At 43.0% G+C, this 26035-nt stretch overlaps 3 protein-coding genes across 3 annotated transcripts; 1 reads left to right on the top strand and 2 right to left on the bottom strand.

The window, feature by feature from the left end:
* Positions 1-219: 219 nt before the first annotated feature.
* On the bottom strand, positions 220-2548 carry rab9b (RAB9B, member RAS oncogene family). Its single transcript, XM_036547953.1, has 2 exons — positions 2479-2548; positions 220-1596 (listed from the first exon to the last, which is right to left on the bottom strand). The coding sequence occupies exon 2, from the start codon at positions 1550-1552 to the stop codon at positions 941-943; it is 612 nt and encodes a 203-aa protein (XP_036403846.1). The 5' UTR covers positions 1553-1596; positions 2479-2548; the 3' UTR covers positions 220-940.
* A 1967-nt stretch (positions 2549-4515) lies between these two features.
* fut11 (fucosyltransferase 11 (alpha (1,3) fucosyltransferase)) lies at positions 4516-8541 on the top strand. Its single transcript, XM_036548713.1, has 4 exons — positions 4516-4582; positions 5733-6418; positions 6782-7404; positions 8016-8541. The coding sequence occupies exons 2-4, from the start codon at positions 5735-5737 to the stop codon at positions 8161-8163; spliced, it is 1455 nt and encodes a 484-aa protein (XP_036404606.1). The 5' UTR covers positions 4516-4582; positions 5733-5734; the 3' UTR covers positions 8164-8541.
* A 397-nt stretch (positions 8542-8938) lies between these two features.
* znf185 (zinc finger protein 185 with LIM domain) lies at positions 8939-25982 on the bottom strand. Its single transcript, XM_036547574.1, has 34 exons — positions 25775-25982; positions 23703-23758; positions 22084-22198; positions 21409-21510; positions 21070-21102; positions 20909-20971; positions 20505-20558; positions 20253-20333; positions 19893-19973; positions 19618-19686; positions 19330-19440; positions 18899-18967; positions 18762-18812; positions 18517-18588; positions 18064-18138; positions 17771-17848; positions 17571-17642; positions 16885-16959; positions 16247-16321; positions 16075-16128; positions 15928-15984; positions 15569-15613; positions 15417-15476; positions 15065-15139; positions 14901-14960; positions 14510-14587; positions 14123-14203; positions 12996-13037; positions 11941-12015; positions 11499-11576; positions 10931-10993; positions 10434-10536; positions 9954-10052; positions 8939-9573 (listed from the first exon to the last, which is right to left on the bottom strand). Exons 2-33 carry the CDS (start codon positions 23710-23712, stop codon positions 9954-9956), a joined length of 2256 nt encoding a protein of 751 aa, XP_036403467.1. The 5' UTR covers positions 23713-23758; positions 25775-25982; the 3' UTR covers positions 8939-9573.
* Between the last annotated feature and the right edge of the window lie 53 nt (positions 25983-26035).

Below are 26035 nucleotides of genomic sequence, written 5' to 3'. Positions count from 1 at the left end.
TACACAAACTACAAAACGTAGAAACAGATAAAAAAAAAAAACAGCCTTAACAACACATGCTCCAACTTTCAAAAACAGAAAATACGACAACCTGTACCACATTGTACTTGCTATTAAATAAACACATAAATATTAATGTAACACAGGAAGCAGTCAAAATGCTGTCCCTTTAGAAAACAAATACAAACTAAGTTCCCTTTCTTTCTGAAAATTGCAGCCATTATCATGGTACTGCAAAACACGTACCATTATTGTTCGTTAGTTTTTGTTTAAAGAAGACAGGGAAAAGAAATGAGCAAAAAGCTTCAAAGATAAAGCTTGACTCCAAAAGACTTGAGTTCACATTCACCGCGTGTTCCTCAAGCGCTGCCTCTGAACCTTCTCAACCCCTAACCCATTACAGTGCATCATTTCTACATTTCTCTCCTCCCAGCAAACCCAGATCCCATGGGCGGGCAATGCGTCGAGCTGATGCCTTCATCAGAGTCCTTGTGAAACTCTAGAGCCTGCTTGTTTCCAAGGCAAACCTATCCAAGTATGAGTCATCTGTTGTGCCATGGACAGACTGCGTGTGCTCTTGTAAAAATGAGGTGCAGAAGGGCACAGTCACACAGAGGAAGACTGTGTGGCCCTGGGACTGGAAAGGGGGAAAAAAGCTGCGTTTGAACTAACCCAAACTCCACAGGCAGAGAGCTCAGCAAGTACAGCAGAGGGGCGGAGATGCACGTGGTGCCACACTGTCGATACAAGAAAAATTAGTACATGGTACCGGTACACAATCGCTTGAGACCTTTACAACTGGCCCCGTTACAGGAGTACCTGTGCTTCTGGAACACACCTCTGGGTGACATTAACCCGCAAGGATGTGTGAGGCAGAAAGCAGGGGCAGAGGGGTGGTGGGGTGGGGCCAGAGGGGCACAGGAAAGGAGGGGTTTAGGGCTCAGCAGCATGTGGAGCGGGGAGCCTTGCGGTTGCCATGGAGATCGATGGCGCTGCTCAGTAGTGCGTGGTCCAGCTGGTCCTCCCCCGCCAGCACCTCCCGCACAGCGGCCTCAAAGGCCGCCCCCACGTTGGTATCATCCTTAGCGCTGGTTTCGAAGTAGGGGCAGTCCCCGTTCTCCTGGCACCAGGCCCGCGCCTCATCCTCGCCCACCTCACGCTCAGGACCCTTGTCCACCTTGTTGCCAAGCACCACGAAGGGGAAGCGGTCGGGGTCCCTCACGTCTGAGTAGTACATGAACTCCTTCTTCCAAGAGCCCAAGTTGTGGAAGCTCTGCAGGTCGTCAACGGCGAAGGTAAGCAGGCAGCAGTCGGCGCCCCGGTAGAAGGGCGTGCGCAGGCTCTTGAAGCGCTCCTGTCCAGCCGTGTCCCAGATCTGCAAGGTGACGAGGCGGCCGTCCACCTCAAGGTCGCGGTTGAGGAACTCGACGCCGATCGTATGGAAGGACTGCGAGTCGAAGCGGTCCGTCACGTACCGGTTCATTAGGGAGCTCTTCCCCACCCCGCCGTCGCCCAGCAGGATCACCTTTAGCAGCAGGCTCTTTCCGCTCATCGTGGCCCTCTCCCAGGCTGGCGGACAGTCAGGTTCAATGCCACCTGCTCAGACACACGCACAGCGAGGCGAGGCGCTTAGAACCGGCCACAGAACATACCTGTTAAACTATTAATGCCTTTTAATAAAACAAGCACATTCTGCCTGTCTACTTGGCTGAAGTGCTCCAGCTACTATATATTTTTGGCAACATCAAAGCAAGCACGATCATGTGTTGATCCAGAATGAGGATGTGAAACAACTGACTACTTTCAGATCCAGTTAGCGAGCTAGTTTTTCTTGTTTTTCTTTTTTTTCCTGCTTGAGCTCGAGTTAGCTAGCTAGCTAACTTGTATAGCTTATTAGCTATACGCGTTTTATTTTAAACTTAGCGAGCCACATGCTGATGACAGAGTGGATAGTAAAGCCATCACATTACACACAGGAGTGATTCAGTTCTTTTCTTGTTTTGTATTTACCCTGAGCACGCACATTGCCTTGTGGACATTATTTGGCAGGAAGCAGCCGGCTTGTAATTGCGCAAGCTCCTGTCACTGCTAGCTGGCAAGCTCGCTATTTTGCATCCACCTGTGCCCACTATTTTGCTTGTGTGATTGCGAATATTGATGTTATCCACCGACTGTCGCAATTACACCGCACTTGCATCTCTAAACCAGTTAGCTGTTAACAAGCTATTTAGATAAATAATTTTAACTTGCTGGCGAGCTAGCTAGCCTGCTAACTTTCGATGTACAGTTACACAGCTAAAATGCTAACTAGGTAGCTAGCTGGCTAGCAAGTCAAACAAAACAGACATTTAGCTTGCCGGCTCAGTTAGGCGTAACGTTACACAGGAATCACCCGATGTTGTACCTTAATCCAAAGAAGGCCTATGTAGATGCATCAATAATGTTTAAAATATTAATTGTTAATAAGTAGTAATTTACCTCATTCTGTCCGGGGACAGACTGCAACTGATGTCGTGGCGTGCACCACACTCACAAACTGAGATTTAGCATGCACTCGCCAGTACTGCGCGCCTCCGACACTCTCGCATAATGCGCGTTCCCCTGCACCGGGGTGTTGTCTGCGCAGATGGGTGGTGGTCCGAGCAATTTTCATGCACTTTCTTCTGAATCGCACACTAGAGAACGATTTTTGTGGATTTTTGTTACTGCCTCGCAAAAATCAAGTAGTTTTCCTGTTTTGCGTTATTTTCACTTTTAGTGGCAAGGGATGTTACAGCAACAGCATCGGTGTTTGAAGATATAGAAAAAACTGATTTTTAAGCAAGGAACAAGCAAGGAGCGCTCGGTGCGTCAGTAAGGATTTTAAAGCAGCGCAGCCTACTTCAACCTACTTAACTAATTGTTGTTGTTCAATTTTAAGCATTCAGGTGAAGTGAAATCTGTAGCCCTAAGTCAAAGTATTCAATCACATCCACTGTGACTGCATATGTAATATTATCTGGTATATTTTGCAAGCTGAAGGAGTCAAAAACCTTGTAACTGTCGACTCAAAGCACAAGTATAGACTAAATATCATGCCTCTGAATAGGAGTCCAGTGGTGACCAGTATTGCTTGCATTATCTCTTATCTGTATTCATGGCAATACTGTCTGATGGGACATTGTATCCTTACCTAGCACATCAGTTGTGTATATTCCACAAAGCTTTGTAATAGGCTAAAATGGGCTGTTGCAGCTGAAGAATGGATATTATAAAATGAAGAGGAAACAGAAGAAGAAGGAAACAAAGAATACAAGAGTAGAAAGAGTACAAAATTGTTCAAATTTGAACATTTATTGTATGGCTGTGTATAGTTGCATCTGAATTCTATGTGATCATATGAGGTCAGAGGTTGTAGGAGTAAATAATTGCATGAAGGCAACACTCAGGGTCATTGTAGATATTTCTATCGATTACACTAAAAAGGGCCTAAGTCTCACAGTTATGTAGGTGTGAGGCATGCCCCACCAACTTATTAAATTCCTGCAATCCCAATTAAGTGGTTGAAAATTTGACTAATTGAGAAACTGGACCAACACTTCACAAGCTGAAGTCTGAAAAGGATTGCTATTTTATTCAGAATGGTTTTTAGTCAGAATAGTAACCAAATAAGTTCAGACAACAAATGTAAGGTCTTGAACTTGAGTTATTCTTATATTTTATTTGTGCCCTTTTAACAACCTCTTCATTGGAATTGAATACCAACAAATTAAAAGGAGATTCGAAATGAATATCAAAGTAACTGATAAAAGGAAACACAGTTTAATGAATTTTTATTTTATGGCCATGCTTTTAATTCAGTAAGAGAATTATTGAGTTAATATTAAAAATTGATTTGCAGCTCAAATTAATATGGTTTCACTTAATTTGATGCAAACTTTAATTTATTTCATAATTTTGTTTCCTCAACTCCTCATTTGTGGAAATACTTCCACAACTCCTAATACTTCTACTTCTATTAGAATTTGAGTATATAAATTAACTGCAAGAGAAATCGACAAGTTTTACATGAAATAACTGTATTAAATATCCCGTCTTAGTCATTGTTCAAAACACACTTTAACATTTACTGTCATAGATGAGTGAAAACTGAAGCGCCTCCGCCTGGAAAGAGCACTTCAGTGGAACTCAACCATTAATATCAGCGATTGTAACAGCCTGTGCAACGCTTCTGTCAGCCACTTCCGCCTCATATTCCGCCTGCTGGAAAGAGCAGTTTGTGATGGAGAAAGTATACCCAACAGCACAGCTGTCGATCCGTCGTTTTTGTACGTGATCCACATCGCAGGCGTACAGTGCTGTCATGCAATAAATGCTCTGTAAAAATACACTGGTTGTAATTTATTCTAGACACAAGCTTTCATAGACAGTCACATATTTATGGGTATTTAAAAATGGTAACTAAATCATGTAGTCTGGTAGCTAGGCTACGTAAACTATCCGAACTCCCACCCCATCTCCCCTCTCCTACTTCCTGTTAGTTCACACTCTTCCAGGGCACAGAGAAGCAGTGCTAGGCAATGTCTCCGCCGCACTGAAAACGGTAAGAGACAATACAGCCGCTTTCCTTCAATGTATGCCTGCCTTCTCGTCTGTCGGGGTGGTGAAGGAGGATGATCACCACCTCACCATATATCTTGATTCTAGCGTGGCAGTATCTCATGGACAGGTTACCTGAACCAAATATTAGATGCTCCGGTATTCTAAAATGCATTTGTTATGTAGTTCTCTAGCTAACCAGGTACGTTCACTTAACTCGTTCACATCTGTTCTTGCATCACAGATTATCCCAGTTTATCAGAATAACTGTTTGGGCTAACGTTAGTAATACGGCGCTCAAGATAAAGAGTGAGTTCCACCCTGAACAAATAGTCTCTAGCTAACGGTTTGCTGCTGCTAAGTGGATATACGTGTGTTGTTTTTATAAAGTTAAAAGCGACAAAAAGATACATAGAAGACACCTGGAAGATGTGTTTTTCTATCGTTACCAACTACCAATAAGGTGTTTTCCTTCATAAACGCTTAAACTCGATAATTAGGTAATTATTTTATATTAGTAGGCTATGCGCAGTGGACAATGCGATTGGGCTAAACCTGCCACATGGAACACGTTAGCCAATCAAAGTATTTGCGATGCACGCATCGGAGGTACTCAATTTAAAGTTTCGTTTCAGAAGCACCGTTATAACAATAACCAGAAATTAACAAATGTGGTTGTCTTTTCTACCATTATTTGTGTTTAATATGTGTTATAGTTGGTTATTTCACGGAATTCTGTTTTTAATAGAAGTAATGCTATACTTGCTCGGTGCACAACTCGGTTCCTGGAGGGCCAGTGTCCTGGACGGGTTTTTGTTGAGCCCATTACATGACATAATTTGCTGATAAGCAAATGATAATATATACAATAATACTGGTTCATTCTTAGACGATAGTTTAAAGAAAGCATTGTTGAAACAAAGTCTTCAGTTATTATGCCTTTCATTTGTCAAAAATGTCAGATCAGGGAAATAATTAAGAAGTTTGCACAAAATTAAGAAAAAGAATGGCCCTCCTCATGCACCCTTATCTTAAATTGTGGACACTAACCTAAGCCATGGCGTGAGAACACTAAACAACTTTTAAAGGTAGAATTGCTGAGAGCTATGTTTTTGCTCAAAAGCCTGTGTTAAACATTGTTGTATATGTTTCAGATATGGCTACTCAGGGCAGGAAGGTGGCTGTCCTGTGGTTTTGGCTGCTGTGTGTAGCTCCTTGCTGTTCTCAGGAGCCAGTGGACCCAGGGGATAGAGAGGCCTTCCAGCCCCAGAGCGCTCTATCTGACATGGAGTTCACCACAGTGAGCTCGTACCGTGGCCCTGGAAACAACGACTCGCGCAGCAACAAGGAGCTGCCCATCCTGCTGTGGTGGAGTGCGGGCCTGTTCCCGCACTTCCCCGGTGACAGAGAGCGGATTGACTGTGCCCACTCGTCCTGTCTGGTCACACGCAACCGCAAAGTGCAGCTTCACCGCCGCACCGTCTCCATCATCTTCTACGGGACAGACTTCCGGGCGTATGAGGCCCCCCTACCCCGACTACCCCACCAGACCTGGGCGCTGTTCCACGAGGAGTCACCCATGAACAACTATGTCCTGTCACACAGCCCTGGGATCCGGCTCTTCAACTACACCGCCACCTTCCGCAGGGAATCGGACTACCCCCTGACGCTGCAGTGGCTGCCCTCGCTCGAATACCTGCTGAGCCCGACCGCCGTCTCGCTTCAGGAGAAGAACCGTTGGCGCAGGGCGGGGCTGGCCCCAGTGCTCTACATGCAGTCCCACTGCGACGTCCCCTCCGACCGCGACCGTTACGTTCAGGAGCTCATGACGTACATAGAGGTAAAGCTCACCTCCCACCCAGCTTTGCACCTTTGTACAGCTGAGCACAGTTCGGAGACTGTGACACTCCAAATCTCAGTTTCACTGTCACTTCTCTCCATTCAAGCTGAAAATAGATAGCATGTACAGACATATCTGCCTTGTCTGGCCAACCATTAAAACCTGGTCATGCAGTGCTTCTAATATTGTTGACTCTTTATGGTTTTTTGCTTGCGTTTTACTCTACCTCACTTGTAAGTCGCTTTGGATAAAAGTGCCCGCCAAATGAATAAATGTAAATGTAAATATCAATACTTGATACGTGTGTATAACCTCCTTACCCCCACTGCTGCAGTTTCAGCCTCCTGTCCCTCCTATCCCCAGGTTGACTCGTATGGGAAGTGCCTCAACAACAAGCCCCTGCCCGAGCGTCTGGAGGACACTGGCACGGCGACAGGAGAGGACAGCCAGTTCATGAGTTTCGTTGCCCGCTACAAGTTCCACTTGGCGATGGAGAATGGCCTGTGCCTGGACTACATGACGGAGAAGCTGTGGCGGCCGCTCCACCAGGGCTGTGTGCCTGTTTACCGTGGGTCGTCCTCTGTGGCTGACTGGCTGCCTAACGACCACTCCGCCATTCTCATCGACGACTTCCCTTCCCCCCGTGAGCTCGCCGAGTATCTTCGAGCTCTGGACAGTGACGACAGCGAATACGCCCGCTTCCTGGAGTATAAGGACCCGGGGCATGTCACCAACACTCGCCTGCTGGAAGGGCTGCAGAACCGGGAGTGGGGTGTGAATGACATGAGCAAGCCCAACTACCTCAACGGCTTTGAGTGCTTCGTGTGTGATCAGGAAAACCAGCGGTTGGCGGGCCAGCGAGCCCATCGTCGGGCTCCCGAACAGCACCCCCTCCCCCCACCCAGGATGGCCAGCAGCTCCCACATGGGCTGCCCTCTACCCACCCCTGGTTACGGAAATATTGAGGACATTCCCTCCAGTGATGGGTGACTACATTCTCATTCCTCTGATTTCTACATTTTTTAATACTGAGGTAGAGTAGTACAGACACTCTGTACTGCAGCGTAGAGATAAATATAATCTTAATTGAGTAATAATTTGTTTACCTCTTCTAATCTTACATTTTATGGCCTTTGCCATCCCTGGATTGTGGAATCCCTCACCAGGTTATGGTTCACTTAATAGACAGATTTCTCTGCCAGTTTTTCAGCAAGACTGATGTCATATGGAAAGCCCTACTCCTGCAAAACCTCAAAGCGCTATTCCACATAGATTTATACACTCTAAGTCCATGTGGAATGGCATCATGCACTTTAAGGCTCAACTACTTCAGTGTTTGCTGTTGTTGATTTTGAGGATCTTTTCCTTTTCTCCTGATGCCTGTTACTGTAGGCAGCACTCCTTGGTTCATCATCTTGTAGCCCCTCTCAGTTTATGATTATGTAGCATTGAGGACAGAACCTTTTGCTTTGATTGTTGTGTGATTATTATATGATGGGATGAAGTGCACAGTTTAAAATCAGCCTTACCTGCACTGAGGGGTCTCTTGTCAGTTAGAAGCATTCCTGACACTTTGTTTCTGTATGTGTGTTCACAGCTGGCTGCAAATGTGGCCACAGGACTACTGGCAGAGCCTGGATCAGGCAGAGGGTCTGGTTTCTCTGCTCCAGCACAATGAATCGGACCCTTCGCTGCTGTGGCACCACATCCAGGAGCTTGCAGTGAAGAGGACAAGGGGTCATTGAGGGTGGGACAAAGGGGAGCACATCCTCGCCCCTTAAAACTGTATATTGCCCCTTGCTCAGATGCCAGGCTTGCCAGCGGACCCTGAAAATAAGTGACAATTCTCAAGACTGGGAACTATTTTAAATTATATCATGTTATTTGCAGCATAGTGGACTGGTCTGAAAGCAATAGTTGTGAGAAAATGTATCAGCGGTGGGTTGAGAAGAGGTGCATGAGGCCGCAGTGTTACGTCACACACCCTACTGCCAGCCAGCCAACCAAATGCACTCAGCTAAGCACACAGCTAGTTGACTCTCTGAATGACTGGTTTATTGTCATAGATGAGTGGCATTTTGACTATAAACTCAGGAGACAGTCATTTAGTAAGGCGCAGATGTGCAATACCTCTGTATTCTTTCAATTTCATTCATGGCAAGGACTTATTTCAAGTCAGAGCCACACTAAACCTGAGTTAAAACTCATCCATAAATCTCAAACTACAGATCTGAACCAGTTGTTTGCCATGACAGATTAGCAGGAGCATTGGTGGCAGGTTAAGACCAGTTATAATTCCACAATAGAAATGTACAGACTGGGTACATATGGTTGACTGGCAGCAATTGACACCAGAGCAATTGTACAGGTATCTACAACTTTTCTTCCATTCAATGTAGTTATGTAAAGAGTTTTGATATTTATGTATGCGTATTCATACTATGTTTATATTAAACTGGCTTATTTTACTGTTTTATAAAGTAAAATGATAATAAAAGAAAATAAAGTAAGCAATCTGTGCAGAATAGTTTATTAACACAAACCTTGCTCTTTGGCAGTACAGGGAAAGAACAAAGTATTGCATGTGGTCCCTCGCTCATAATTGTACTCTGTTTCATTATTGCATTCATATTCCAGCTTTCATATTATGAAAATCATGACATCTTCATTGACCAAACACCAAAACAGACCATTTCCTTCTCAGTATATAATTACAATTTGTCATAGGTTCATAAAGTTTTGGTTTTGCTCCAAACATTTGATAATAACAAACTATGTTTGCGTGCCACTAACCCTATTAGATGCAGACTATTTTTAAAGCTGACATATGTAGTAAAAGGGAATGTTGCAGATCAGAAAAAACATTTATAGGAAAATGTGGTTTGAAATACAATCATATTCAGGAACACAGGTCTTGGACATCAGTTCTTCTGAACTCCAGACTATAGATTACCTGCTACAGTGACTCCATTCCTAGTGTAATATTCACATTTTTATAGCTGTTTCAGATTATAATGGCACAGACAAGTATAAATGCTGATATTGTATTACAGAATATGTAGTATAGGATAATAAAGGATAATAAATTTCAGCTTTGAGAGTAGTAAAAGTCATATCCTTGTCCATCAGTGGCATTTTCTTCCTTGCTGTAGATGCTGTGGGGAAGAAGAGCACTGTTAGCGTAATACATTTTGTCATGACCTAATTCTGAGGTTCAAATACTGAACAAAGCTATGCAAGAAATAAAGAACTATGAAGAGAAGAGGTTTACTCTGCAGATGTTTTAAGAAACTCGAAAACCACATCACATAGTGGAAACTTGTTTGTGCAGAGTAATGGGTTATAATAGACTAGCATCTCCAGCACAACTGGGTCAACTGCAAAGCCAGTGGCTTTATCTGCAGTGGCAGATAATGAGGCTTGTTTCTCTGCAGGGAAGAGGGAACAGTTCCACTTCTGTATCTCCTCAGTTAGTGACAGGAGAGAAGAGTCTGTGATTGTCGATATGCTCCACACTGCCCCCTGTCTGTCTTACCTAGAGGACATTGGAGTAGCAGCTTTCACAGTGGACAACTCCGCCATGCAGGAACATGTTGTACAGCAGGTCTCCCATGGGCCTGCTGCACACCCCACACTGCAGCAAAACAACGCCATAGGAGTGTAACGCTAACAGTATCGGTAACAAACTGACATCTGAAATCAATCACACAGTGCAACAACACTTTCAAAAAAATGACCGAAAGGTTACAGTATCTCAAAATCAATCAAACCCTGCAGCATTATGACCACATATGCCAATAGAAAAGTGCTATAACTTAACTGCTAAATAAATGTGAAGCCACACACAGTAGACATAGTGTTTAACTCATGCACAGACATACATGCACACACCCATTACAGAATAACAGCACATTACAGTAAACATGGATGGAAGAAAATGAGGTGTAATATCAGCTGCAGCTCAGCTGGGTGGGTAAGACACGGGGTCTGTGTTGGTGTCAAAGCAGCACTGTACCTTGAAGCAGCCAGGGTGACAGTAGATGTTTAGGTCTTCAATGGTGATTTTTCCCTCACTCCCAACATGCTCGCCACAGTATGTGCAGTTACTCGAGGCTCCCCTAGTAGACAAAGGGAGAGAGGGACAGTCACTAAATAGCCTGGACATCTTTATCCACATCAGTAAAAACCTGGTGGTACACACAGCAGGCATCTTCATTTCTGCTAAAATGTGTCTTACATAAGAGGGCTATATGGACCAATTCAAGCAGCAAGCATCATTCAAGATCAATCATCATCTATCAGTGCATAGTCTACAGGGGTTCTAAGTTTCAGTTTTCACAAAGGCTGTAACCGCTTTGCTGAAATTGCTCCTTAAATGATTGTCTGTGTCCTCTGCTCCGGCTAAATTTTTTCCTTTCAGGCTTAGGGTATTTGAAGCGCCTAAACAGCCACGTCTGAAAACAGAGGTGTTGTATTTATTGCCCCATCAGGTGGTTTGTCCAGGACTCTCACCTGGAAATGGAAGAAGGGCTGCTGTAGGAGTAGCTGGTGGAGCTTGAGGACACATAGTCAGCTCTGGAAGGAGAGAGTAAATGTTAGCGTCATTTACTTTTATTCACCTTAGTCTCTCAGGTTACCTGCTACCTAGCTGCAGACCAGGCAGGAGTGCAAGAAGGCAGTTTAACATCAATAAGTGGATGATGGGACGCCAATCTTATAACAAAATGCAAATGCAGCAAATTCATCTTCCAGATTGTTAGGATCCACTGATCTTAAATCTGACATGTTAGCTCCCAGGACTGTCAGAGATTTGTTTATTTTTTAATTTCATATAGAGCATTTCTAGCCAGGGGCGTGTTTACTTTACTGAGCCACTGTTATGCTGCTATTCTACAAAAGCACACTGCATATTAAAGGACTATTCAGATATGACAACATTGCATATATTTCAACTCTCTTAGAAAGCATATTACAGAACCTAAAATCAAGCAAACACCTATAACATTCTAACAACATTTAATGCTTGTAGAGGCTATTGTGTGATAACAACATATGCAAATGCAGATTTTCAGATTTTTACCCTCCATCATGGCCAACAGTTGTGTTGTGTTTGGCCAGCTCTGTGGAGTTGATGTACTCCTTAACATACACAAAACCCCTGGGAGAGAGAACAAGTGAGAACTGTGAGACTGAACACCATGGGCATACATTATTATCATTATTATGGTTGTTGTTTTAAAACTGTTATTTAGGAAGCAGACACTTTCCCAAAGCTATTTACATATCCTATGTTTTACATATTTATATTTTCACCATCATATTTACAGCAGCAATTCAGGTCAAGTACCATTTTCAGAGCTTTAACAGCAGTGGCCCTCCCTCTGAGATTTAAACAACTCCATGGCTAAAAGACCAGCTCTTTCACCACTGCACTACACTGCCACCCAGAACAGAGTAGATGAACCACAGGTCAAGGGTCAGCAACCCCATATCTTCCCAGCCCTCCAATATCCCCCACTCACTTTTTGGATTCTGGTGAGTCTGGTGCGCTGACCTCTTGGCTGGCACTTTCCAAGGCCTTGGAGTGAGTTTCATAGCTTGGAGATAAAACAGAACATTGTTACATCATTGTGTCACAACATACTGAGGCAAGCTTGAGAATTTAGCGTTAAGCCAAGTATCGAAAAGCCAAGTGAGGAGGCTCACAAAAGTGTAACAATCATTCCAGCTATCAGATACTATTCTCACCACATTGCTCTTACATAACATTATAGCAAGGTTATCACAGCACTCCACCATCACAGCCAGCAATAGACATACAGTATTATTTTTTTGATTTCTTATGTGATTCTCTGTTCCTATATTCACAGGAATACTATGTGAAAATTCTTTTTGCTGAGAGGAGATATGAGAGAAAGCAGAGAGGAAGGAGACAATAGAACAGAGCTGAGAAAGCATTACAACACTACATCTGTGCGCAATGAATAGGGGGTGCGCTAAAACAAGAACACATCAGCTATAAGTGTGCGACTTAATACAGGAGTCCATACAATAAAGCAGAAACCTGAGAGGTTTTGTGCTGAAGTCATGCAGCTGTGCTCTCACACACTCGACCTAAATCCCTAACAAACAGTGTACCTACTTGAGGTCGGGGATAATGGACCCCTCTAGTTGACAGGTTTGACCAGTTCCTCCTGCAGGGCAGGAGTGCTTTCAAAAGCCATAGCCATAGTCATTATTATTCCTACTCTGTCAATGCAGACCAAGAAACTGCATTTACGCAGATCCTGCAGTTGTTCACCGCTGCCAAACCACATCTGTGTCAGTGTGGGAGACAGGATGGATGGATTGTCCCCAGTCATATGGTGACAATGCAAAACACCCTTAACAATCTTGCCTGCAGCCTATTAGATGACATGTTAAAACTACACCGTGTGTGCTTATTGCAGGCTGTGTGTATGTGCATGTGTGCGTGCGTGTGTGTACTTATTTGTGAAAATGATAGCAGTGAAAAGGCAAAGGCAAATCAATAAATTCATAGCACTGCTACCTCAGGCACTGAAGAAAAGTAACTCACCTCTCAATGGAAGATGGTGGTGTGCTCTTTGTCTCTGTTTCTCTGTAGAGAAAAGGGTGATATTGTACCATCATCTTGGACACAGATGACCCACAGCAGCATTCATAGGTAAACTGAAATCTCTGCCTGAATCCATCCATTTTCAGAGATGGGGGTTTGCCCCCTCTTCATCTAAACTAGTTGATTAAATCAATTTACTCTTTCCCTCTTTCTACTCCCTCTGTCTCCCTCAGTCCACACCTGCTGATGTGTTTCTGAGAATGTGGGAGTGAGCTCGTATTGAATTAAGTCTCCTAATATTACCATGGGAGAGGTGTAACCTCACGTCACTGCCCTAGATAATCACCTCTTAATGTATGTATACTGGAATTAACCCTTTATCGCTGTGAGTGTGTCCCATTCGCTGATTTCATGTCTTTGGGCTGCAGTATCCTAACATAAGGGGTAGTATTTTCTTATTGATACCCCAATCATATACTTGATCGTTTGCTGCAGAGAAATGGCTCCTAACATTGACAGCCCAGCATTGTTGTCCCAATGTTCAACACTTCGTAACCATCTGGTAGATGAATAATTCAGACAGGAATGGGCGCTCACAGAACGGTCGTGATGGTAGTGATGGCCTGTACATCAGGGTCGTGGGAAAGACAGCATTCATGTTACCACTGTGTGTATGTACAGTATAGCCTTGAAATGATGGATATCAACACTTCTTAATAAATGCTGATAAAGCTTGGGCTGTAATGATCAAGCTATTTTGGCAACAGGCTTGTGTTTCTTTCCTCATTAATCCCTCTCATTCCGAGATGAAGCTCATTATCATTTTACTGGCTCATTATCAGTGAACTGGCACACTCATTATTATTACCAGCATTAAAGTGTGTAATTTATGCAGATGGGATAAAAACCAGCATGCGCTGAGATGAACCAGCTACAGCCATTCAGTAGTATGATTCTTCAGGTTCAGATCACATAGCCGCACTCTCTCTGTGCAGTCCACTGCAGATATTTGGTCAATATGGCCTTTGGGCTTTTGCTTTGAAAGGCCATAAAAGGCTCTTCTCAGGTGTCAAAACCCTGCGTCAAAACTGAGGGCGAATGACAAAACCATTGTCAGTGAGACACACCTCTCCTCCACAGTCTCAGTTTCTTGTAAGTTTATGGTGGGTGTTGTCCACCTGTCCCAGGGCGAGTCGTTTTCTGAGGATCTGAGAAACCAGGTTAATTAATTAAAACGAAATTAGAGACAACATTGTTTTTATCTGCCTCATTACAATGATAGAATGTGAAGTATGGTAGCAAGGTTGAGTCCAAGGGAATGACTACAGTCAAGTTATAAAACTATTACAGGCTGCTACAAGAGACTTGCCGGATTGCAGTGGGTGAACTCTAGACCTTAATCTGACAGATACAGCACACGCTGTGTTGTAAGGGAGGGGATGTGCTGATGCTGTCTTCATCCAGTGAAGTGTTGTGCTCTTTGCGGTGAGCTGTTTGTAAGGGCCGTGACTTACTTCCTCTCAAATGTGACTGTGATGGTCTGCCGGTCATCTTCGGCATCATCTTCTTCTTCCTCCTCGGGCTCCTCATGCCTGAAACACCCAAAGGGTATGATGTTGCCACTGCAGCCATATGGATGAACTTTAACCATGCTTTGAACAGTGCAGGGCAGTGTGCATGCGTGTACGTGTGTTTGCGTGTTTGTATCTGCGGGCCCGTGTGTTTGTGTCTTGGTGAATGCATATATCTGTATGTGTGAATCTGTATCTCTATGTATTTGTGAATCTGTATCTCTTTGTATGTCTGTGTACATGTGTGTTTGTACATATACTGTATATGTGTGTGCATCTGCATATGTGAGTGTTTGTGTGTGTGACTCTGTATTCCTCAGTGTATCTACATTACCCCTGTTCTGTGCTGGGAGTATCCTTGAGTTTGCTCTCAGACAGCTCATCAGTACTGAGGCTGAAGTAGAGAGAAAGGGAGAAAATAGGAGAGTTAGACTGAACAGTATACATCATATCAAGAGAAAATATGCTCTTTGCATTATGTTTGAGCCATTCATGTACCTCTTAGCATCTGTATTGAAGGGAATGACATCATCAGCAAGGGCATCGAGAGCATCGTCTGATACACTATCCTCCCTGTGAACACACACACACACATTCACGTCCACACATACATACATAACACACAAACATGCACGCAAAAAACACAAACACACCGGGGAGATATTACGAATGAATCTATTCAGGTTTTAGCAGTGATAACAGAATGTGGTTCCAGCCTTTTTTAAAATGGTTGTTTTTCACTGAAGATTTAAATCAGTTCACAGCACTTGCTGCGTGCAAGGTACTGCACTGTCATCACACAGTTTGGTCCACAGAACTGCAGGGATTGTCACAGAGGATGTGTTCTCACCTGGATTTGGAGCTGGCATTCACCTCTCCATTACTCAGTGGAGACAGAGGCTCTGTGGAGCTGGGAGATTATTGTCATTATTATGGTTATTATGATAATTATCACAGTCAAGATTTCCATAAAAATGATTATAATCATCATTATGACAATACCTCTTTGTGGTTTCCTCTGGAAAGGAGTCCAGCAGGTCCATGGCGCTGAACGAAAAAGATGCTGCTTATTCAAAATGGCACTTTTAAGTACCGCCATGGCACTTGCGAATATGGCTGCAGTCGCTAAAGAATATTATTGCTTCTTTTTACTTGTTCAGTGTTGCTGAAGTTAATGATACAATGGTGCTTTGGAAGCACAATGTTATTTAACATGCAAATATTTGAATTCAGTTGAATGCTTCAGTAATCAGAATGCTGAAAGCTGCTGTAGAGGAAATCAAACAGAATCTGTCTGTGTTGAGTGTGTGTGTGTGTGTGTGTGTGTGTGTGTGTGTGTGTGTGTGTGATTGGGATCTCACCTGATCTCGGTGGTTTTGGGCTTGTCCGACTCCAATAGGGAGATAAGATCTGAAGAGCTAAGAGATTATGTTCATAATGAGATGCATATGTCATTTGAATTAACAAATGATCATAGTAATTACAACTGTATTTTAAAACGATAATACCTCTTGGGAGTCTCAGTCTTAGTCTTTGGAATGGGATCAAATGTGTCAATCAAGCTGAAGCACAGAATGATATTGTTAGTTTTTGACAGTAATTGTAAAATGGGTAAGAGAAGCAGATGAAAGCCATGTTTAAGCAATATATTGGTTTCTTAGTGCAGCGTGGCTATGGCACCTGGTTTTGGTGATTGATGTGGTGACAGACTGCGTGCTGCTCGGGTCATCCGAAGTCGTCTTCTGCTCTGCCTCACTGAAGACAAGGAGAGGTCAACAGGAGGATCGTCTTCAAAATGCATTTCTTTATCACTTTTACATTTTGGACAATGTAAAACATGACATTCAAACGCTTATCAAATCAGAATGCTTTTTACAACCTTCACAGATCAAAAAAAAGGGACAACACTTCCTTTCATCTTCCCAAGTGTCAGTTAATGGCAGACTGTAACTGATTCCCACCATCAGCTCATTGCGCTTAAGACCCAGGTCTCAGATAACTGAGATATCTGAGATAACAATGGGCAGTGTAGCATAGTAGTAAGGTACCCTTGGGTACACCTGCTGTACCCTTGGGCAAGGTACTTAAACCACAATTGCCTCAGTAAATATCCAGCTGTATAAATGGATAACATGCAAAAAATGTAACCTGTGTAAGTCGCTCTGGATAAGACCATCTGCTAATGTAATGTAACAATGGCTTTCAACACATAATTCTACATATAATACACATGCATACTCCAGCATGTTGAGCCTGTTGTGGGTAGAGCTGGGAGACTGATTCACTGGTCGGTGTCTGGCTGTTAAACAGTGTCCTACCTTTCAGGCCCAGTAAGGAGATCCTGACTCAGGAAGTCTGTCCCACTGGGGAGAGGATCCACTGGGGCTTCAGGGCTGAGACAGGGATAGAGGGACGAGTTGAACATGAATGAAACCACAGAGAGATGTAAGTGAACAAGAGGAAGATGTGACAAGTAAGGGGTGAAGGACATGCAGAGAAAGTTCCTCTGAATAATTTTCATATGTAAATTTGTTTTCCCTGTCATTTTGGAGGTACGTTAATTTAGAAGAGAGTGAAATTTTCCCAGGAAATCTTGCTGTGGCCATCTGTATCAATGCACCATTTATGGAGTCATCTCTGTTACAGAGTGGACCTTTACTGCCCTCTAGTGTTCATAATACTCATTTAATACAAATGGGATAGGACACATTTGTTTTAAGAGTGAAAGGAGGCCATTTTGTGAAAAATGGCACTGAGGAAGCAGGACTGCATGCTACCCTGTACGAGATTTTTTGTATTAATTTACCCAGTTCAGTCAACTGAGAACATCTTGTCTTTTATAACAGTGACCTGACCAAGAAGCTACATGATTTTGCTCATAAATCATAGGGCTGTGATTGTAGATGGTGTGGAACTGAATGAAACAACAAGAAGGTGACAATAAAGCCTACATAAAGCTCAAGTAAAGTTTTGAAAATGAGTAAGAACATAGTTCACTCTGTACCTTGGTGTGCGTGCCAGCTTTTCATCTGTGGGTAACTGACTGGCACCTCTCCAAGATCGATCCGAGCTGAGGCTGATAGACGAACAAAGAGGTGAGAGAGAGGAAGAGGAGCGGTCAGGAAAAAGAGTAACATACTGGAAACTTTTGAGTCAATAAAGAAAAGAGCCCTCACTCTCTCTCTCTCTCTCTCTCTCGCTCACCTGTCTACACCAGTGTCGATCGGGATGACATCATCAGCTAGCTCGTCCAATGTGCCCTCCGTCTTGTGGTCCAATGGGCTGTTCAGATCAACAGCAAGAGCCAAAGACACTTTCAGCCACATGCCAGTATGGCTGCTGGTTTACTGAATGCGCATGGGTTCGCGTCCCGTGACATTTCAAGTTTGGGCGGCTAGCGGCAGCTATCATTTGTACGGCCAGCTACATCTTTACAGCATTATTTCAGCATTACAAGATTGCCATGGGTAAAGGTGGGACATTTATCAGTGTCCTACCTGTCTGAGCCAGTGAGGAGGTCCTGACTCGGGGAGTCTGTACTACTGGGGAAAGGATCCACCAAGGCCTCAGGACTGAAAGATAGGGAGGGAGAGAGAGAGAGAGAGAGAGAGAGAGGAGTTGAACATGAATGAGATAATAAAGCGATAGAAGCAAGCATGAGAAAGGTGTGAAGAAGAAAGTAAGTAGAGTTCCATTGAATAAATTCCATGTGTGAATGTCTTTGCTCTGTCATTGTAGATGTACATTATTTCTGATAAGAACTACATTTTTTCATCTTCCCATACTCTCTGTGCCCATCAGCATTATCACACATAAAATATTAAACCCAAAAAAACCCATCTGGCAAAGTCACCTCAGTTGTATAGCAGACCTTAAGTGCCCTCTATTGTCCATAATATGAGCTGCAGCGTTCAGTAATCACAAACTTGGTTAGAAAAAACTTGCTCTACCTCTCAGTGAGTGCGAGGAGGTCATCATTCCCAAGGTCTTTGCTGGGCTCTGGGGTTGGTTCAGCCACAGGACTGCACAGAGGGGAGAATGAAGACCATGTCATCAAATTCTGCCATTGTCATGACTGGTTTAAAGGACACGCTGGGCTGTTAGATTTCAGATTCCACTTCAGAGTCCACTTTATGGGAGAAGTTCATCCCACAGCTCAGTTAAAGACAGGAACATACATACAACCATAGACTACCTGCTTTGGACAGGGGGCTTTGGCTCCGGAGTCTTCTGTGTTTTCACTGGACTGTCAGAGAGAGAAATGATACAGAATGATTATTGGGTTCCTCAAACAGAGAGACATTCACTGAATATTTTCTGCTTTTGTTGTACCTGGATGTGCTGGTGGTGGTAGAGGTCAGCGTGTTCGACAGGGTTGTCAGCATGTCTGCTGCAGGGCCGCTGAAACAGAGAGATGAACCGAAACAGACCCGTTTTAGAGAACAAAAAACAATATGGGGGAGAGAAAGGAAAGAGTGACAGAGAAATTGATCAGTGACCATAAGGAAGACAGAAACATATCTGCATTTACATTTATTCATTTGGCAGACACTTTTATTCAAAGCAACTTACAAATGAGGCAGAGTATAACACAAGCAAGTAGCCATATAATTGAGGAACATAGTCACACACTGACAGAGACTTCCCCAAGCCTAAATCAGTCTGGGAGCACAGGCAGGAGGAATGAGAGGAATGAGTTGTGGGAGTGATGGAGAGAGAGAGACGGAGAGAGAGCAGAGTCAGCAGACATTTGGAATGCTCACCTGGACCGTTGCGTGGAAACAGGGGCTTTGTCCTGTGCGGTGGGGACATGAGGTGTGACCTCCTTCGCAGCCTTAGTAGTGGCACTGTCATCCTCATCATTAATCACCACCCTGTGCAGTCACACACATATATACACACAAAGTTAGTTTGTTCCAAACATTTTGATTGATACCTAGCCCTTTATAATCAGTGATTTATAATGCAGAACATTGCATTTATGAATGGCTCAAGGAGAGTAATCATGTCATTAAATAATCACATGCATAAAAAATTGGCCAGTACTGCACCTTGTAGCAATGAATGATGGAGTGTCTTTGAAACTGGGGGACAGCGGGCTCTCTGATTTTTCTGTGGTCCTGAAAATTAGAAATGCACAGGGGTCAAATTCAGTTTAGGAGTCATTGATGGAAAGTGGATTTAGATACCTGTAAACAGCAGGCAAAAGCAGATACTAGGAAAGGCAAGATCTCACACACACACACATGTGGAGGCCCATACATGCATGTATAAACCTATGTGCATCCGCACATACACACACACACTGAGAGACCCAGGAACTCACTCATATTTCTTGGCTGCTGAGAGGACATAGGAGCGCTGTCGTGTTGCTGAACCTCTGAGAATGCTGCTGGCTGCTTCGGTCCTGTCAAAGACGGGGGGACTCGAGTAAATAAATTTATCCTGCGTGACCTGCATTCAGTGTACACACGTTAGTGTGACATCTGGCCACAGTTCACTAATAAACAATAAACTATTTTAATATTTCCAAGTCTCTCTGTGGTAACACTGTGGTGCTTCATAAGACGGCGGTGGGATTCTGTCTTTCAACAGTCTTATTCACATTAACTGATGCAAGCGTTCTTCTTTGATCGCTCAAGCAGCTGTCTCTCCGTATGATGGCAATGTCCAGCATTTGTTTTACCGTTTGTCGAATTCCTCAGGGGACAGAGTTGGCTCAGCCGGAGCAGAGCTTTCTGATGCTGGTCGGACAGAGTGAGGGGCTCTAAAAAAACAAACACACGCAGACGTCACGACTGAGACACATGCACACAACTGAAAACACACAGCACTGGCATGCCACTATCACACGTCACAGCTAACACATATTCACACAACTGAAAATACAAACACACACACACACACACACCCACACACAATAATACAGATGACTCACATTCTCTTGTAGGAGTCACTGGGCTTCTTAGGGGTGAAGGCACTGGGGGAACCACTGGGTGGAGAAAGGGAAAGCCAAACCTCATTTGATAATGACAACAAACTGGTCACAGTTTTCCAACACCATGTGAGAGAGTGACGCTACCCCAAACATTTCCCACACCCCTGCAGAGGATCTGCCATATGGTTCTCTGCCTTTCGGCTTTAACAGATAATGAAAACAACTTTTTGGACGTTCAAAGCTTTGACTCTTCCATTCTCTTCTCCTCTCAGCTATCCAGGAGCCTTTACTGATCATGATATATTCAAATTGAAAGCAGAACTGGTGTCTGAGAGATGCAATTCACTATTTGTGACATCAATGTTCAACATCAAACACATGCATTCCTCTGTGTAGCAGCTCACCTGACACCATTGGATGTAGACGGCGATGGCGGCTTATTGGTGTCCATCTTCGTGAAAACTCCTCTAAAACAAAGCAACATATACCTCTCTGGTTATTTGTGGTCAGTTTATTTTGCTGGTCTAAGCACCACCTGCCATTTACTGATGGAAGTCTGACTTACCTGATCAGGTATCCTGTAGATGCTGGTCTGGGTCTGCTTGAGAAAGTGAGAGAGAGATCAAAGACAGCTCTGTTCATATTTAATTACTCAGACTTTATCTTGAATTTGTTTTTAATAAGTTGACAAAAAAAGAGATATATTAAAGAAGGGCTTTTGGTGGTAATATGGCTGGATTTAATGAAGACAATCTCTTTTACTGCTTTGAAATCATGTTTACCATTTCTGTTTATTTTTCTGTTTATCTTGACTGTTATTTATGCTATTAAATGAAGGGCCTTTAAAAATGTGACTGTTCTTTCTCCAGGATGACAGTATCTGTCTGTGTCCTGGTGCCTTTACCTAGAAGCAGCCGGTGAGGGTGGGGTAGGAGAAGTGGGAGAGGTCACAGGGCTGGTCTCTGTTGAGGCGCCATTCATACGTGTGGCTCGAACCTCTGCCATCCTGAGACAGAGAGAGAGACAGAGAAAGAGTGAGAAAAAGAGAGAAACATATAGGAATTGTATATCAAAGACACACTGACAGTAGACAAAGAGTCAAACCTCAGAAGTGAATGTGCACACACTTCAATGAGGCTTATAAACCCACTAGGATAAATGTAAGAGGAGGCAGCAATACAGAATTGGATAAAAAGGATAAAATCTTCAGTCACTGACATCTAAAAGCTGTTTCAGATATGATCCATGTGCCTCATATTTCACTACCCTCCATACAATCTAAAAAAATCTTCATTTGAAAAAATTCTTAGTAGCTACGTTGTTTACATGGACCAGCCATAAAGGTTATTTTCTCACTATGTTGGTAGACATCCATATTCCTCCACAAACTAACTTCACTTTCTCAGATTTTCATTCAGAACAGAGATATCTATTATTCAATTATGCAAATGACTACAGTGTGAGAAAAATACTTGCTGCTAAATGCTAAACTCATATGTATGTTGAAAGTGATTGCTATTTTTTTAAACTTTACATAATATGTTCATCCCATCTTTCATTTCCCTGACCCCTGTTCTACCATGGTTTCTCCTCCGGCTCTGGATTTGGCTCAGAGCGCCGATTTATCCAGCTGTTGTCTCCCTTCAATGTTGTTCGAACCTTTGTGGTCCGAAAAACAGACTGTCTGTCCCCCTCTATAACACACAGACATGGCATGTTACAAGGACATGCAGAAAGACACTGGAGCACAAACATCAACACACATTACCTCACACCAACAAATATCAACACATCAACGCATATCAACATACGGTAGCTCATAATATACAGCAATACACAGCATCAAAAAACACATTCCAACACTTACCAACAATCACCTACATGAATTAACAAATGCCAAAACACACCAGCTCACACTACCTCACACTGACACAAAGCACACACACCAACAGGGATCAACACACAAAACTGACCTGTATCACCACAAACACACAAAAACACCAAACACCAGCTCAATCCAACACACACTAGAACACACACATTACACATCAGAGACTGACACACTGTAATATATTAATTAGATAGAGTGTTGTTCACCTTTGAAAATTGCAAACCTTTGCATTTCACAAAATTGTGTTTGGTTATCACCATAGAGCCTATCACTGTGCAATTATGCTTAAATACAATTAACAATTAACCCTCATGAAAAGACATAAACTGAATTGGCATCAGTTACTTTGATGATGATGTGCTAACATGAATACTAGCAACAACTTTAAAGTGTTCTCAATTCAGTATGACACTGATTATTCTCTTTGAAAAAATCTTTGCTTCACTTCAAATCCCCAAAAGTACATAATAAACTTAATACAAACATCTAGAGGCCTGATGATTGACACATGGGCCATATAGACACTGGCAGGAATTAACACTTTTTCTCACACACACACACACACTACACATCACAAAAACAGTCACATACACTCACAAGCACACACACACACACACACACACACACACACACACACACGCACACATACTATACGTTACAAAAACAGTCACACAAATTCATTCATTTAACTAATGAGCTCAATTATTTAGCAATTAAAAACATTTTCTGAATTGAAGGAATGAGCAGGGTGGAGATCTCTTCACACGTTCTTGAGGAATCAGACTAACAATGGGACCGGTATTCTGAATGTTATTCAGTTTCTGTTGCCAACGACGTACTGAATGGCACCTGGCAACTTCTTTTGTGTGTCAGAGAGGAATGTTTGTGAGAGAGAGAAGAATGTGGGAAGGTACCATGAAAGTAATATGCCAGGATTCTTGAAAGAAATTCCTTTAATGCAATGCAACTACTTCCTGTGGTGAGAATCTTAATCAAAAGAAGTCTTTGAGACAAACCAGCTTCTCTGAAAGTTAGTGAGGCGGTGTGTGGCAGTAGCTCTGAAACAGACCGCGACCCTCTGCTCTGGTGTATGGTGGCTTATCTGGATTGCTCCATTACCCATGTGTATGAATGGATTATATATAAACTATACAATCTGCATCAGAAAAGGTAAAGGTTGTATGGAGTGAATGTCATAACCTCTTTTGCTGAGACATGCTAAGACAATTCAGCAGACTGCTTAGGGACTTTATGATACCATCGCAAGTACTGACCTCTATACCACTCAAAGCAGCCCTGAAACCTACCTGCTGACATTGTCAAAGGCTGTCCCTCACAGTGCGAGTTTCCTCTACTGGCAAACCTGTGCGAAAGAGACAGACATGTGGACAGAGCTCAGGTGACCAATCCAAGGAATTGTTTTGTGCATGATACAAAATACATGATACGTGATTCTGTGAGAATTCATTTTCTCACAGAAAAGTTGTTGATGCCAATTGATGTGAGGAAGTATGTCAAAGTCATCTGAGGCATTGTGATGATCGCTCCATGAATTTACCTTGCACTGTGAGGATGGGTGATTCTATGAGTCTATACCCCCTTCAAGACAGTAATAGTGCCTCCCCCATGTTTCGCACTTGGCATTCCTGAAACTCATTGCTAAGCTACGTAGCACATCCTGTCTTGCCACATTCTGACTGCAAAACTCAAGGAATGCAAAGGATCTCACACACACACACACACACACACACGCACACACACACAGAACCAAATCCTTCTAACTTATATATACTTTAGGTGTTACAGGAGTCAGTGGCTCGGAATGCTCAGAAACGTTTTCAAGAATTCATTATAGTTAATGAATGAAAGGTGAATCACCCTCAGCACTGGGAGTTGAAGTCACATTACATACCCTGTCGAAACCAGGAGCAGAGACACCAGTGCTCATACAATATATAACATATAAACTGTATATGCCTGCTGTCTTTTACTTGGAAAAGTAATGCAAGGAAATATATAGCCTGAAATGCCAGGTAAGCCAGAAAATACACATGTAGAACTTAACACTTTACCAGTTTTCAAATCTAAATCATATTTCACTGATACACAACAAGCAATGTGAAAATGGTCAATGTGCTCATATCTTTCTGTCAAATCATTTGTTTGATTGTGTCATGCAAAATCAAGCACCAGCTGTGTAGAGATATGCCAGAATGCACAGTATCTGCTGAAATGCAGGTGGTAGAAATGCTGAATCACCACAAAAGGTAACCTGAGGATGACCACTCTTACAACACAGACATTCATATTGCATGTAATGTCTTAACAATGTCTGCCCTCTGACTTGTGCAGTAATCCTGTTTGCAGTCTGTCTGCTCCAGCAAAATGTGTTTGCTTTGCTTCTGCTTGGTATGTACCAATTCTTCTTATCTTATGTGCCACAGTTTAGATATGACAGTTGAGATTTAAATCAATATGTCAACAATTATCACTACTTTACCAGTAATACACCAATCAACCTTGGGTATTAAAGCCAAAGCAGTTTTACACTGTTTGCAAAGTCTTTCCATTCGAGCATCTTAAATCAACACACATGATCAATACCCATCTCTCCCCAAACTTGAGTTTCACCAAAGAAAATAACATTGAGCTGAAGGAGTACTTGAGAAATACTACAAGCCAGGTGAAAGCCAGGCACATATATTAAGTCACAAATAACTACAAATTTTCAGTTTGAACATCACCAAACAATAGCAACAATCCACATGTCGTCTGTGATAACTGGATATTCCAGCATATTTGGTCTTGCACAATTGCAGAGAGGACAGAATCATGACTGTACAAATAAGAGGAAAGAGGAAACAGCTCAGCAACTACATGCTATTGATCATACAAACCAGTGCACCAGCATCAACACTGAGACACACATGGATCCTTTACAGAGGAACGCCAAAATAACTGACAGTCAGGGACTGGTGTTGCAGTCAGAGGGGAAATAAGAGCAGGGATAAGGAATAGAAACAGACAAACACTGATTGTGTAGTCAGGGCACTCCAAAGGATTCATGAGGAGGAACCAGTATTTTTGAATAAGAGGAAAAAGAGTACAACAGACATGCAAATGCATTTTCAAACCCATATATATTTTCTGCATACACACACACACACACACAAGCACACAGGTACACAGGCTGACAACAGCTAACACTATTTTTGCCATGGCTCTCATACAGTAGTCTCTGTAAGCAATGCCTTGTAAAAAAAAAATACACATCTTAACAGGAAAAAAAACATGGATTTACACCAGGTCCTGCTTCTCCAGCACCACAGTAGCACATACAAGAGATAGAGAAAGACAGAGAGGGATATGAAGAACTCACCAGTGGAATGTGTGCTCAGTGTGGAGTGAAAGTCCTTTCTCTCTGACAGGTGTCTCCCACACTGAACAGGTACAAAACGGGCGGTGGCACAGCCAGCTCAGCCAGTCAGGGAAGCTCCACCACTCCTGCTGGCAGGGCGTGCATGTGCGTGTGTGTGTTTGTGTGTTTATTATTGCTTCATCTTTCTTTTTCTCTTCAGGGAGGAAAAACATTCCTATCATAGCCAGGCCCACAGTCACATGGGGGCAGAGAGGAGAGAAA

Source organism: Megalops cyprinoides, chromosome 16, assembly GCF_013368585.1.
Source record: "Megalops cyprinoides isolate fMegCyp1 chromosome 16, fMegCyp1.pri, whole genome shotgun sequence".
NCBI lineage: Eukaryota > Metazoa > Chordata > Actinopteri > Elopiformes > Megalopidae > Megalops > Megalops cyprinoides.
This window is presented reverse-complemented; position numbering and strand designations above follow the sequence as displayed.